The 14,501-nt window shown below is 44.6% G+C and overlaps 1 protein-coding gene across 1 annotated transcript; it reads right to left on the minus strand.

Annotated features, from left to right (window-relative positions):
* Positions 1-9,402: 9,402 nt before the first annotated feature.
* Positions 9,403-14,080, minus strand: BCDIN3D (BCDIN3 domain containing RNA methyltransferase). Its single transcript, XM_085600863.1, has 2 exons — positions 13,833-14,080; positions 9,403-10,932 (listed from the first exon to the last, which is right to left on the minus strand). Exons 1-2 carry the CDS (start codon positions 14,052-14,054, stop codon positions 10,351-10,353), a joined length of 804 nt encoding a protein of 267 aa, XP_085456989.1. The 5' UTR covers positions 14,055-14,080; the 3' UTR covers positions 9,403-10,350.
* Positions 14,081-14,501: the final 421 nt, after the last annotated feature.

Below are 14,501 nucleotides of genomic sequence, written 5' to 3' on the forward strand. Positions count from 1 at the left end.
TTTTTAGCAAGATGGTTTTTAAATTCACAGTGTGAGAATAGCACTTTTTAGAAAGTAGCTATTCTCCTGTTTAACCTTCCTGTGTGCCTGTGTGCAGATTGGCTGACTGGTGTCATGTGATGGGCTAGGTGGCTCCAGGAGTCTGGATGAGTCAGCAGCAGGGTGAATAGGGAGATCTGCTCTAAATGGGTGGGAGGAGTAGCCCCTGGGTTTGAGTAGGGCTGCGTCTGCCAGCACAATGCCGGCTCGACCCCCTGCTGGCCGGGCTGAGGACTCTGCCTCTGCCAGCACAAAGAAGGCTCCACCTCCTGCTGAGCGTCTAACGACCCTGCCCCTCACTCTGAAAGGAACCAGGTGCTCCAGGGCAGAGCATACCCAGGAACCGGTTTGAGCAGGGGAATCCCCCCACTGAAACAAAGAGAGACAAAGACTTCGAGGGGTATAAGAAGAGGACCCCAGACACCTAAACTTTAGATCACTGTGGAACTAAGAAGGAACCTCTGCCAAGGAGAAAGCTGGAAGGAACTGAAGAGGAGAAGACTGCCAGCTTACTGTTTTGCTTTGCTGCCAAGGAGAGGGGAAGGACTTTGCTGTGTCCCCTTCTTTTGATTCTGATCTCCAAGGGCCTGAGAAGAGCTGGCTCCCTGTTAAGAAGTCCCAGGAACAAAAGGACTTCACCACCAGCTCCCCTGGAACTCTGCTGAGGGAGTTCTGACCTGCCTTGGAGCCTCAGGAGGTCGTTTTGCTGTGTTTGGGAGCTGGAAAGCAGAAGCGTGAACAAGAGTAACTGGTACCCATCGCATCATCCATTTGAGAGACGCATCATCCGGTTGCGAGTCGCAAGAGCGAGAGTGCAAGGAGAATTTCATTGCGGCGTCATCGCAGCACTCGGAGTACCCGCATCGCCGAGTGCGTCGCGCATCGTCCCGGTGCGTGAAGAATCCTGACGCTGCGAGGGTCGTCGCAGAACCAGTTTGCGTGCCGCACCACTGCCGGTGCGTGAAAGTATCCAGTCTCTGCGTGTGTCGACGCAGAGTCCCGTCCCGTGACGCATCGAGGGTTGCGGTGCCAGAAGTCAGCGCTGCGCCGCACCGAAGATCGTCGCATTGTACCTGTGCGTGAAGCTTCCCCCTAAGAAACCTACGCAACGAAAGCCAAAGTCACTGCATCCTCCCCCTACAGATCGGAGCCGGTGCATCCACCTCTGCTGCGTGAAGCAGGGCTGCTGCAAAGCCTCCCCAAGGTCTCAGGAGTATCGCATCGCCTTTGCCATCTTCATTGTTATAGCTTTTGGGAACCTTAGTGCAACTACAGGTACTGTTGGGCACGAGAGTGTCGCATTTTGTGCATTGAGTCGCATTGTGCAGGACACTGATTTTTACATCCTGGAGTACTTTCTGCAAACTCTTGAACTATATTTAAAGTAACCTTTGTAATTGTATGTTGGTTTTTCTGTAGTATTTGGTCTTGTGAAGTTTTTAGTAAAGATACCTTATTTTTCTAAAACTGGTGTGGAGTAAATCTGTGGTGTTTTCACTGTGTTACTGTGAGTGTTGGTACAAATACTTTACACATTGCCTTTGATAGCCTAGACTGCTCAGGCCAAGCTACCTAGAGGGTGAGCAGGGGTTATCTTAACAGTGTATCCCCCTTTCCCTGACTAGAAGCAAGGGTCCCTACTTGGACAGGGGTACCTACCCTGCCAACTAGAGACCCCCAGATCTAGCATAGGGTAAAACACATCAGGTCTGCCGTGTTGCAGCAGGCCAACCAATCCTTCTGTTGCAGACCCCTGCGAAATGAAGCGGGCCTATGTAATGCAGCACTATGTTGCTGCATTCAGCAGAAGAGATATTTACCTAGGTGGCCTTCACAGAATTTAAACTTTAATTCTTATTAGCATGTAAACTGTTTATGTTGGGCCCAGAAGCCAGGATTGCACAACTTGAAACCCTACTCATCACCGAAAATGCTTTACGTGGCACAGGATTAACACAAAACTGTTTCAAATAGAGTCCGAATAACAGTGAGAGGCCACCATCATAATATCTCCCAACTTAAATCCCAGGGAAAAAGAGCTATCTCAATGGAAGCCTCGAGCCTCACCTGGCCCAACCACAATGCCATATTGAGAGAAGGATTCTGCATTATAACATTTCTAAATGAAAATCAGCAGGTGTTGAACTCCCTTAGGCCTAAGCTCTCTCTCTGGCCATGCCCTAGAATGCTCAAAAACACCTCATCATGCACAGTTCATGATTATCAGAAAAAACTTGGATAAGATAAATACAGTGATAAATGATGTCCTTCTAAAAATGCACAGAAAACAAAAATCAGTCTGGGCATTAAGGCTGAACTGGCACACTGAAAAAATGCAGTGCATTGACTGAAGGACCCAAGCATCGTTTGTGAGCCTCTGTCAGTGAGCAATAACTCCTGTATAATGTTCACATAAGAGTACAAGGCAAAACTTGATAATGCTCGCCTAGGTAGCCTTCCCTGCTTCTGGATGGGTAAAAGTTAGAAAACTGTCAATGATCATTCCAGCAGTCCTCGCTAGAGAAGTCCTAGTCCGTGAGAAGAGTCAAATAAGTGTTCTCTGCCACACCAGGCACTGTGAAAATCACCTGGGTTAAAAACTTTTTTCATGGATCGTTTCACCTCGTCCAATGCAGCAGACGTATTTCCTAAATTCCTTTGGATTGGGGCCCCTGAAGAGCCTCTTTTGTACTACAGGACTAGGTCCTGATGTGACAAGGCTTACTATGTTAGGATCGATTGTCCAAAGACTGTCTTCTTTCTTCTATTTCACAATTTGCACTGCCTAACATGCAGATCACTTGTTGAATCCACCCTGAAAGAACTTCTGGGTTATGATGGTCTCCTCCTCCTGGGCACATTTTACCTGTCCATTATGCTTGTTAAAGGCACCTAACATCGAACAATTTGTCCTAGCACACCTGCCCAAACCTATCAATACCCAGCTAAAGGATTCTGAAAATGTATCTAGGAACATCACCATCTTGTGATCCAATTCTGGAGCCAGCAACACCATTACTTCCACCCAGGAGTACTCCACACTAAAGGAGTTAGGCAAATCTTTATCCATAAGTTTCCTAAGCCATTACCTCCCATGGAAACCACTCAATTGATCTTAGATGCTAGAGAGCATTATGGTTAAAAAGTCCCTGTTAAAGAGGATTTCATTTTCTAGCTTCAGGATAGCCTAGTCTTCTGACTCAGACTCCTGGGATTTTTTTCTGGCCAGGTACTGCGGCTGCTTTTTGTAAGCCTTTTCAAAAGGATGCCTCAGACGCATTGGAGGGTTCCTTCACCCATGTAATGTTGGCCATTTGAGTCAAAGGTTCCTGTGGCATCTTTTTAGCTTTTTCTGATGTGCTTTTTCCTTACTGGACACAGAGCTTAATTGTTTCAACATATTTGCTTTCTCAGGGTGCTCTAGACATCCATTTAGACGGGTGAGCTATTCGTTTCTAGTACACTTGTTCTTCCAGAAGTTTTTCTTATCCTTAGACCCAGTGTCCTATTAACCCCTGCCTGTTCTCATTTTCTCTGTCATCAAGGGTTAGATGTGTGGAGTAAGAGATCGTATCTATCCTCTTACCCGGGGGCTTCAAAGTGGCAGTTTTTGCTCTTTATACAGATTGACCTATTCCGACAGGCATTCAAGCATTACAAATTCCAAGCGCCCTATATCTCACGGCAATTTTGATGACCTCCTGCGTCACACTAGGACGGACCTTGCTAACAATCTCAATCCTAACAGGATTCTTGAATATTGGAAACTGGCACTAGCAGGATAAACCCTGTAAAGATAACTGGACCTGCCTCTGAAAGAGAAATAAATCAGGTTATTGGTGGGGGGGGGGGGGGGTGAAACCCTACTCGAGTAGCAATCACAATCCTGGTCAGCATGAAGTTGCAAGCAAACCCCAAATTAACGGATGCTCACCCTCTAGTAGCTTGGCACAGAGTGGCCAGGCTTAATGTGTAAAGTATTTATGCAGCACTTCAAACAGTAATAGAGTGAAAACACAATGCAAGGAAAATCTCACACCAAATTAGAAATATAGAATAAGCTTTAATAAATAAATCAAGACCAAAATGACAAAAATCCAATCAGTAGAACTGGAGCTATGCAATTTTAAAGATTTAAGTGAACGCAGTGCTAAAAAGCACAAAAGCCCCAACTCTGGATATCTGGTCGCACTAGACCGGGAAAAAGTTGCGATGAAGCGCAGGCCAGCTTCAGGGACCCAGTTAGGCCCGCTGAAGAAAAGTACCTTAAATCCTGTTCGCAGAGCATTGGTGAGTCCCGCGAAGATGCATTGCTTTAATCCCTAGAAGCTGCGAAGTGAGGTCCTGCAGGCTTGCGATGCGGAGTCCTGCATCAAGATGCATTGTGCAGCGGAGGTTCCTGGGAGGCTGCGGGCATCGAAGTGAAGTCCTTACATCGGGGAAATCCACTTAGCAGAGGTGATGCGTCGGTTTAGTTTGGGGTTGCGCCGCGCAGCAGAGATGTGTCGGTTCTACTGATATCACAGTTAGGGTGGCAAAGCACATTCTGGCCAACTTCCAAGGGTCTAGGCCTGGGATGGCACCACTTGACAGAGTAAAACCCACATAATGCAGAGTCGAGGTGCTGGGTTCAAGGTTTTTGGAGCCTTCTGCCTTGAGGCTCTAGTCAGAAGACCAGCCAACTAGCTCTTGGAGTCACTCTGGGGTCCTGGTTTTAGCTGATGCTGGTCCAGTCCTTTTCACCCAGGCAAGAGGGCAGCAGGTCAGCACAGCAGGGCAGCAGTCCTTCAGAGCACCAGTTCAGCAGAGTGGCAGTCCTTTCAGAGGAGCACAGCAGTCCACAGGTCCATTAGTGTACTGAAGAGTTGGGATCTGAGGCCCAACATTTATACCTGGTGCCCACTTTGAGTGGAGGAAGCTTCTAGAGGTTTCCACCTCCCTGAGGAGTCAGGCATCCCCTTCCTCCCTGTTGTGGCTCCAGCTTGTCTGGGGTCACAATAGACCAATGTCAAGCCCTTTATAAGAGTGTTCAGGTAGAGCTTTTGTGATGTCCACGTATGGTAGGCGACAGCTCTTCCCCCTCGTTAACTTGGTGTGGCCCATCCTGTTGACACCTATCTCCCCCTTGTCTCAGTGACTGGGAGCAATACACACAGATCAACCACAAGCTACACCTAGTCAAGTGGCCCAGGATCAGGCTGAAGGCACCAAATGGTTAGGACACTAAAATGCCAACTAACTTTGTAAAAATAGCATTTTCAGAATTGTGATTGAAAATCTGACTTTACCATTAAGGAGGGCTTTAAGTACAATTCTTTTGTCACCAAAACTCAACTTGTCTACCTGTTCCTAAATGTAATATGGAACTCCAATGTTATCCTATGGGAGATGTAGGCCTTGCAGTAGCGAAAAATAACATCAGGACCTTTTCACTACCCGGACATGTTACATTTAAAAACGTGTTCTACTTTTCACATACACAGCACCCTGTCCTCTGGACTGTTCAGGGCTTACACTGGGACAAACATGTGTAGTAAAAAGGAAGGTTTAAGTTTGGCAAAATGTTTATTTTGCCAGGTCAAAATGGCACGGTAAAACTGCACACACAGGCTGCAATGGCAGACCTGAGAAAATTTAAAGGGCTACTTAAGTGGCTGGTACAATCAGTGCTGGAAGCCCACTAGTAGCATTTAAGTCACAGACCCCGGGCACCTGCAATGCCACTTTGCTAGGGACTTATAAATTAAATGTGCCAATTAGGTGTAAGACAATTCTTCCATGTTTAAAGAGAGAGCACAAGCACTTTAGTACTGGCTATCCGTAGTACGGTGTGCAGAGTGCCAAAGCCAGCAAAAACAATGTGAGCAAAACAGGAGAAATGAAGGCAAAAAGTTAGGGGAGAACCACGCCAAGGACGCCAGGTTTAAATCAAGCCCCCCCCCCCCCCCAAAAAAAGTGTCTAAAAAAGAAATACAGCTAGGCAAAACCTTATAAGCACTTCCCTGTCACTGCACTGAGTCCCCCTATACATATCACCGCCTTTGAACCCAATTAAAAACAAGATCCCACAAAGCAGCACACTACAGGAACAGGTATCATAGCTGTGCTCCAGCCTGCTGGCAGACTAAGCTCTCCCATCACACACCTCAAAATGGCAGGGAAGAGAGTGCACAAGCAATTACCAGTTACCACAGATAACATACTTACACAAAAAAAGAATCAATTGAATAAAGAGGACAGATCTCAGGAGCAGATCAGGATAGAAAGAAGCTGATAGAGATGTATGCAATCATTTTGCTGGAACTGTTGATACATAATTTGCTTATTTTATCACATCTAATTCAGTGGTCGAAGTGGGCAGGATCGGCAGGGCATGGCGTGCCCCTACTTCTTTAATTCCAAAGATTCCGTTCCCCTACTTATTGATTTTGAAAATCCGTTCCAGGACTCAAGAAATCGGCATAGCCTATAGATAAAGCTCGGCCTTCCTGACGTTCGGGGATGGGTGGGGCGGCATAGAAGTGACAGGACTCTGTCTTGTCCTTCTTCCCCAGAGAAGACAAAGACCGTGTCCACTTCTGCTCTGCCGCTTCAGCTGCCCCCCCCACTCTTTCCTTCTTCCCTCTCTTTCTGTCTAGCAGTTCCTCTCTTACTGAAAACCGTGACTTCAAGAAGGGGCTCTCACTCTGTTTCCTCTCCTTTCTTTTATTTGCTCCCCATGAAATGGACCGAAAAAAGAAAAATACTTTTGCTGGAAGTGTTGTATACTTCTGAAATTTTAATTCCAAAGTAAGCATCGGGAATAAAAGGTTAAAAATATGAAAAATAAATAAAGTAAGACAGAGTGGTAGCAAACTGGCCAGATTGATTTTATTCACACCCAAACACATTAGCGCCACTTTTACAGTTTGCTAGTGAAGCGCTATTTTTGTTTGCTAGTGTTTGTTTTCCCCGGGCTTGGAACTAGTGCACCAATCCTGGAGGTACTGCAATGCATGGATTGGAAAACAAAATGTGTACTGCTGCTCTGCGTTCAGGGATGTGGTCTTTTTTACCATACTGCTTACGTCTTGTAAGGATATACGCAATGGACCGGGCCCTGTAGTCATGTCCTTAACTTTTCAGGCAAAAGCGCTCACTGATTTCTGAATAGAGAGTGTAAAAGCGTTATGGTAACCATGTTGTTCCTGATTACATTTCACATGGTTTGCTACATTTTGCATTCCCTAGGAGTGTTTGCTTTTTCCAAGATGATGTTACTTTTTTTTTGTAGGCCGCATATTACTCTTGTCTAGTGCGTGATTTAAATTGAGCCACATCCAGGTGTTTATAGCCGGCAACAATTAGGTTGTAGTTGAAGTCGGTGTGAGTTTCTCAGTGGGGCAGTATGGTGTTCAGTGGGGGAAGAGGATGTGGCACTATGGCCAAAGCTGCTGAATTTGGAACTGGGGAACCAGGTTCCGTCTTAATAACCAGTCAACCAGACCACACTCCTGAGGGAGCACAATCCCATGCTAGACCTTCGAAGGCTTCGCAACACCTTAGAAGCTCTGGTATCTTAGCACCAGCAGGTGGACCCTAGCATGACAAGTTTAAGTTAACCTTCAAGGCTTGTCCACCACAATCCATACTGAAGGTCACCTCCAGTCTTGCGGGCAGGCCTATGAAGCAGCACACCCTAGAACAACAGTGACTGTCACTGAGGTCACAGGACCCTTGAGAAGGGCCAGCTCTAGGGCAGTGCAACCTGTGTGAACGCACCGGGTGCTGACTTTGGGTGGAGGCATCATTTTTTCAAGTATATTATGGTTTTAAAAGCGCTTTCTGCCTCCTTCCTGGCCTCCAGCAATTTTCAGCAACAATAAAAATGTCATGATGACTGATGATTACTGTTCTTCCTGGAGAGAGATCGGAGTTTTGTCTAGTCGAAGTTTTGACTCATGGAAAGGTAGCTCAGAGGGTTAATGTGCCTGCTGCAAAGAACATGTCCCATACAGATCACAAAGTGCACATTATATAAATAGGTCAGTGGGCTACTGCCTTTGTCGGAGAGATCCTTTTGTTACTTGCAGTTTATAAGTTAAAATCCTAACATAGAACAATGAGCCATTAACTGTCATCGAAGAGCTGCATACAAACTGCAAGGTATGAATTAGAGTGTTGTTTTTTACACCAGTCTTTGATTATCCTAATGTTGCAAAGAGTGTTCTTTAGGATAGAAATCAATTCTGATTAAAGAGAACCCCCAACCATGGTAATACATTTTAAATTATGAGTTTGTGTTTCTCCAGACCAATCACTATTGAACTATACAGCCTACTAGTATGGTTGTCATTTGACTCCTACACCTTGTAGTCCTTTGTCTTATGTAACATTTTCTATACAGTGATGTACACACATATTTATTGTCTCTGTGCAATGTGCGTGATGTAAAGTGCTCTGACACCCTACAATGGTATGAGAGGCGCTGTAAAATGTTGCAAAGAGTGTTCTTTTGAATAGAAATCCATTCTGATTATTAAAGAGAACCCCCAACCATGGTAATTTTAAATTAGGAGTTTGGGGTTCTCCAGACCAATCACTATTAAACTATACTGCCTACTAGTATGGTTGTCATGTGACTCCTACACCATGTAGTCCTTAGCCTTATGTAACCTTTTCTATACAGTGATTTACACACATATTTATTGTCTCTGTGTAATGTGTGTGATGTAAAGTGCTCTGACAGCCTACAATGGTATGAGTGGTGCTGTAAATCAAGTTAAACGCAACTGAGAGAGAGTGGGGTTCTGGAGACTTGTGGGGCACTGTTAAAGGGTGGTAGTGAGGGAATTTGTGGCGGAGGTGGTCATTGGGGGGGCACCAACAAACATTAATGCACAGGGCGCCACCAGTGTTAACGCCAGCCCTGCCCTTGAGGCCAGTCTGCCTCACCCATAGGTACCTCCATTGGCCTTGTTTCAGCAGTTGTAGCTGCAACTCACCAGTGATTGGCAATGCAGGAGTTGCACTCACACCAAACTAAGTTCGCTAACTTCACAATCTCTTTATTCACAAGCACTTTTAACATGTGCTGCCTGCTGTGGGGCCACTGGAATTAATAATGCAGCAAAGGAGGACAAAATTATGCTGCAGTGTTGACTAAATTATGCGTTAAGCATAAGGCTGCAGCGGAATGCATTATATTTTCTGATATTTTATTATTTTGACATGGGTACCCACACTAACCGTCTCTGGAAAGATTTTGCCTTGTCAGTATCAATGTAACATACAAATGTAGCAGTGAGAAAGGTGACCAGTCAACTCCGCAGCAACACAAGTCACATTTTTTATTAACTTTTGATACGTTTGAGCTACAAATAATTTATTAGTTTAAATGGTCAGATCATGCAGCAGATCTTGCATTATGAGGCAAATATGGCAGAGCCATAATTATATAGAAACAATTTGCAAACTATGATATTTTGCGATTCATGTTTGAACTGCTGTTGTGGAAAAAGGGAGAAGTGCTGATAACAAACTCCATGGCTCGGAGACAAATGGCTTGTGCTTCCACATTTTGTCGTATTTAGGACATTCTGTGATTAGAAGCATATCCCGCTTTGTGAATGTATTTTAATGTCAATAACTCATTATAACCTTATGTATCCATTGGTTGATTAAACTGGGCAGTGAAATGCCAAACAAATACTAACAATTTGGATGTTTGCGCATTCTGGCCACACCACTGACCCAACCCACGCGTTATTCCCGCCCTCCGATTCTCCGCCCACAGTTCCCCTACTTTTTTCCCCCCACTTCGACCACTGATCTAATTGCTTGCTTGTACTTTCCTTGATGCTGGGGAGTGTAGCTTGTGCGTCGTCATTGATAATGGCTGTTGAGTTTAAAAAGTAAATCACAATCCTTGCTTCTGGTCCCAACCCTGAATTTCAAGTTATCACAGAGATCTGTAGTAAAATGTATTTAAAATAAAAAAATAAAATAAAACTAGAAACAGACACCAGGCTTTGGATTGCTCCCTGCTGTTACTTGATCCTGTGCCAGCACCATGTCACTTCTCACTCGATGTACTGGTGTACGCATCAAAAACAGTTCCCCTGCTAGTCCGACTTGCACGGTGGCTCTTCTGCAGCATTATTTATGTAAACATCGCCTGACATTTTTTTTTAAGTATTACCTCGTGCCACAGTAGAGTTTGGTTAGGTACCTCTTGGTGCTGGACTATACCACAAACAAGCATCACATGTTGCACAAAGATTCTTCAAGGTTTTTCTCTTGCACGTCACTGACGACACTATTTCACTTGGCTTACAGTTTGTTTGATTTGAAAAGGAGAATGCTTCGTTCCCAGCTGGTATTCCCGAAAGAGCAGATCAGCTCTGTGGCTCCATCGTTGGTCAAAATGTCTGTTATCTGCTTACTCATGTCACCAGTAATAGTCAGAGACCGAAAGTGGTCAAAGTCATTTTTTCCTAGCTTGCGTAGCCGCCGGGCAGCTGATCGGTAGCACTTCCAAGGCTGGGGCTCAATCAGTAGGTACTTACAGTGAGATGCGAGGCAGCCTAAGAACTCCACCAGCCCTCTGTCCCCATGGTTCAGGTGAATCCACATAGTCACAGACATGCAAAAACCAAGATCAAAGGACGAGCGATCAAACCTAGCAAGGAAGGAGTCAAAGACCTCTTGGCGAGCAACTGCATCCATGATATTGAGGCAAGAGTAGGAGATTGAGTCTGGAAAGGGGTTCGTTTCCTCTGCCCTCTGAATCAAGGTGGCATCAATGTCACAGCAGAGTAGTTGGACATGTCTCAGATCATCTACAGAAAGTGCAGGTGCTGTTTCATTGTCTTGAAAGCCCATGAGAAGACGATACAAAGCAACACTCAGATCCTGGGAAAGAAAAAAAACATATCAGTGTAAAGGGATTTAAAACATCTTTAATTGATAGTCTGGGAGTATCTCAATTACCTCTTTAAAAATAAGTTTGATAGTCGACAAACGGGAATGTTTCTACTTACTATCTATGGATGCTTATTTTTTTAATCTAGTTCTTGTATTCTGTTCTTCAAGCCCTGCCAACTTAAAGAATTCACTCGATCAAAAGCCCATTCTTTTTGATGCTCCTTAACCCTGAGATTTTCAAACGATCCCTTTTCCTGACTTCTATGTTGTATGGTCCATATCTTAACTTCAAAAGATTCCCTTGGCGTCACACAGATGCCCAAAGTGTATATCCAAATATTTTCACTGTTGCCAGCCTGGCTGATCTCAAAGAAGCACATGTTTTTTGTTTGCTTTCAACACCAAGGGCAACTTTTACTCCTCAGATCCCTTGATCACAAGGATTGCTAGGAAATCTTACTTAAGGTCCTCCTAAGCCCTCTGATTCCTACAATCCCTTTATTCGTCACTATATTTGTCACTACAGGGTGCCAACCCACCTCAATTCCAAGTTCTTTACCTAAATGCTTCTTGAGGTCGCTCCTTTCAGGCTGCCATTTTCCTTGTAGTCTCCCTTCTATGACCACCCAATACCCATGTCTAGACTTCCCATAGTTCAGAAAATTACTCATTTTAGTTCTCACCACTATACTCTCCAGTATTCTGAACTCACGAACTATGTTTTTACCCAGATTCTTGGTCTGTCTTAAGACCTTGTAAGTCCATTTTACCTCTAGTTCCATGTGCCAGCTTGTCTTGTACTCCCTTAAGCCCTTCCCTAGGTACACCCAGTCAACACTTCATGATCTGCATTTATGTAATGAGAATATCAAACTGAAATATTGACATACTACATGTTAGTTCTAAATGTAGACATAACTTTTCGTTGTAGCTTTACAACTCTACATCTGTTTTCCACAACTTCTCTCCTTCTACGCCTCTCTCATGCCTTCTCTTTGATCCTGGTCCTAATGCATTGGAAAGAGGAGAACACATTCCCCATACAACTCTATTTTTCCCACTTCAGGTTTCGTCAGCTGCCCATAATGTTGCATTTCTACTTACCTAAATCAAGTCCATTCTACGTGCCCTCAGCTCCTTTCCTTTTAACCTCCTCCTTCCTCTGTTGTCCGACCAGTCTCTTCATTGGCCAGTTGCTTCATAGAAGTTCACATACATCTACCACTTCTCCTCTGCGCAACTGCCCATGTTTCACACCCTCAGTAGTTACACTTCACAGTTGCCCTTTTCTATCTTAAGGAACATTAACTGTCAATATGGTCCACCGGATGCCCTCTTTTCGTCGCCTAACCCATTCTGTGAGCCTCTGCCTAGGCCCTCTGCTAACACTTACCATTCTCCTAACCACTGAGTAATGTACTAACCCCACTGGTGCCCGTACCTCTTCTCTGCCAATGGTAAAGGATGCCATCAGGCCATTTGTTTTTAAATGCCTATATCTTTAAGTGCAGGCTAGTAAAAATACTGGGAAAAAGAGTGAACACCATCTTCCCTTCCGAAATATTAACCTAATAAGCATTGGCAATGCCAATAGGTCTGGGTTAAAAGGTATGTTGAATGGTAATGTGAAAATTACAAATAGATAGCATAGAAGTGGATATGTTTTTGTGTGGAAGCAAAGAACTGTAGAATAATATTGGTGTAAGTTAAAAGACTGCCTCATTCCATCTCTGCTGCTGATAGAGAAAAACACTATAAATTAACTAGTTATATGAGACACTTTATTAGCTTTACAATGTTATATGTTTTGCCCCTAAATGTTCAGGCAGCTGGATAGATAAATCAAATCACCACAACTGTGTGTTGGGTAAGCACTTTTTTGTGGAAGAACAACTTCTACCGAATCAAAATGTACTCCTGACTCACAGAATGTAGGCGCCAAAGGCTCTCTCCTGGCAATTCTCACATAATTGTCTGGCGACAGTTGTGCTGTCCAGCCAAGCCATAAAAACAAACACAGAGAAATAAGTAAATATGATTTGAGAGCTGTCTAAATCATTTTAAAATGCTTATGTGAGCAAGCAGAGATAGTAGCTATATTACAAAAGAATCCTCACAACTTTAAACAAACTCTTTTTTTCGCCTACCAGTTCTTGGCTATTCTAAAATAGCAAAATGTAAACAAATGGCCGATATTTGTTTCTACGATAAGTGTCAACCCTACCTGCAGCACCTCTCTCAAGGCTGTTGTTCTCCTGCCTTGCCCTCCTTTTCTAGCGTCACTTTCCCCATCTTCCCCACTTACAACAGACCCTCTCCTTTACTCTTCCCTTTTCACCTGCAGCTACTTTCCCTCTTCTCACCCTTGTAGGCCACCTGCTCTTTAGCTCTCAGATGTCCCTACTAGCTGCTTCGCACCTCCAAGAGTCCTATTTACCCCTACTAGTCCGCTACTTCACAGTCCTCCGTTACTTATTTTCCATTCTCGACACTATTACTTCATCTCTCACCCACGGTATCTCTTTTATCAATTCAATCCTTCTCCCCTCGCCTCTTACCATTCTCTCCCTCTCTCTGTAGCCCTCCCTCTCCATAACCACTCCCCACAAAAGCCCCTCGCTCGTTTGTCAAGACACATTCCACTGGAAACCTCTTAAACGTCCGGGTTGTGTTGTACTGTGGCATTTCAACGCGAGAGTAGTTTACCTAGTCCATTTTTTCTTTGCACTACGACACCCTTAATTTGAAATTCATGATGGGTGAAAACGGCTGTTCGGGACAAAATGCAAAGAAAACAATTAGATTCAATGATCTACTCCCACATAGAAATGAGTCAGCACGAGAGCTGTTGCACCGCACTCCTTTCCAATGTTGCCTTGCTTTCTCACCCCGCTGTTGCATCCCACGTCCAGGCATAGTAGCGGTCTCGACCATTCAGCTTCGGGCAGCCTAGTCTTCAGTTCCGGGCTCAGGAGTCGGAGCCGGTCCCCCGGGGGATGGAAGCGGTAATAATGTGGGAAGTTCCCAAAGGGAGCGGCGCCTGGATCCCCAAACGAAATCGGGTCTGCCAAGACCAGAGGGTCCGACTCCTCCAAACCGGACTCCGCCATCAGACTGACAGCACAGAAACCAAAGAAAGACTAACTACAGAGGCAGTTGATTGGGATCCTTCAATGAAAAGAAGTAGAAGAAAGACTGAAGAAGCTGATTTTCAAAACCAAATGCCAGGACGTGGTATAAACGTCTAAGCATTGGCAAAGACAATTGTTCGTGGCTGTAGAAGGCTGAGTTATTGCACATATGCCATGCCAATAGTCTATATAGACCTGATTCAAGCGGGAGATTCCCGCTTTTTGACGCAAAAACATCTTTATGACCTGTCTCCGTGCTGAAATTGCCTGTTTCAATAGAAGTCAATTCAGGAAATGCATTCTCCCGATTTTTTTTATATTTTTAAATTCCCACTTTCCTCTTCCAAAACAATGGCTTTTATGTTTTAGGCGTTTTCTGTGCTTTTATTTTAGTTGCATGTGCATGAATGTGCAGGGTTGCCACCT

This window comes from Triturus cristatus, chromosome 4_2, assembly GCF_964204655.1.
Source record: "Triturus cristatus chromosome 4_2, aTriCri1.1, whole genome shotgun sequence".
Taxonomy (NCBI): Eukaryota; Metazoa; Chordata; class Amphibia; order Caudata; family Salamandridae; genus Triturus; species Triturus cristatus.

Excerpts from the sequence above, each read along its gene's own strand:
- BCDIN3D (XM_085600863.1), bottom strand. The coding sequence starts at position 14,054 with ATGGCGGAGTCCGGTTTGGAGGAGTCGGACCCTCTGGTCTTGGCAGAC. Across the intron at positions 10,933-13,832 it reads ACGTGGGATGCAACAGCGGG|GATCTGAGTGTTGCTTTGTA; the intron begins GTGAGAAAGCAA and ends TTTCTTTCCCAG.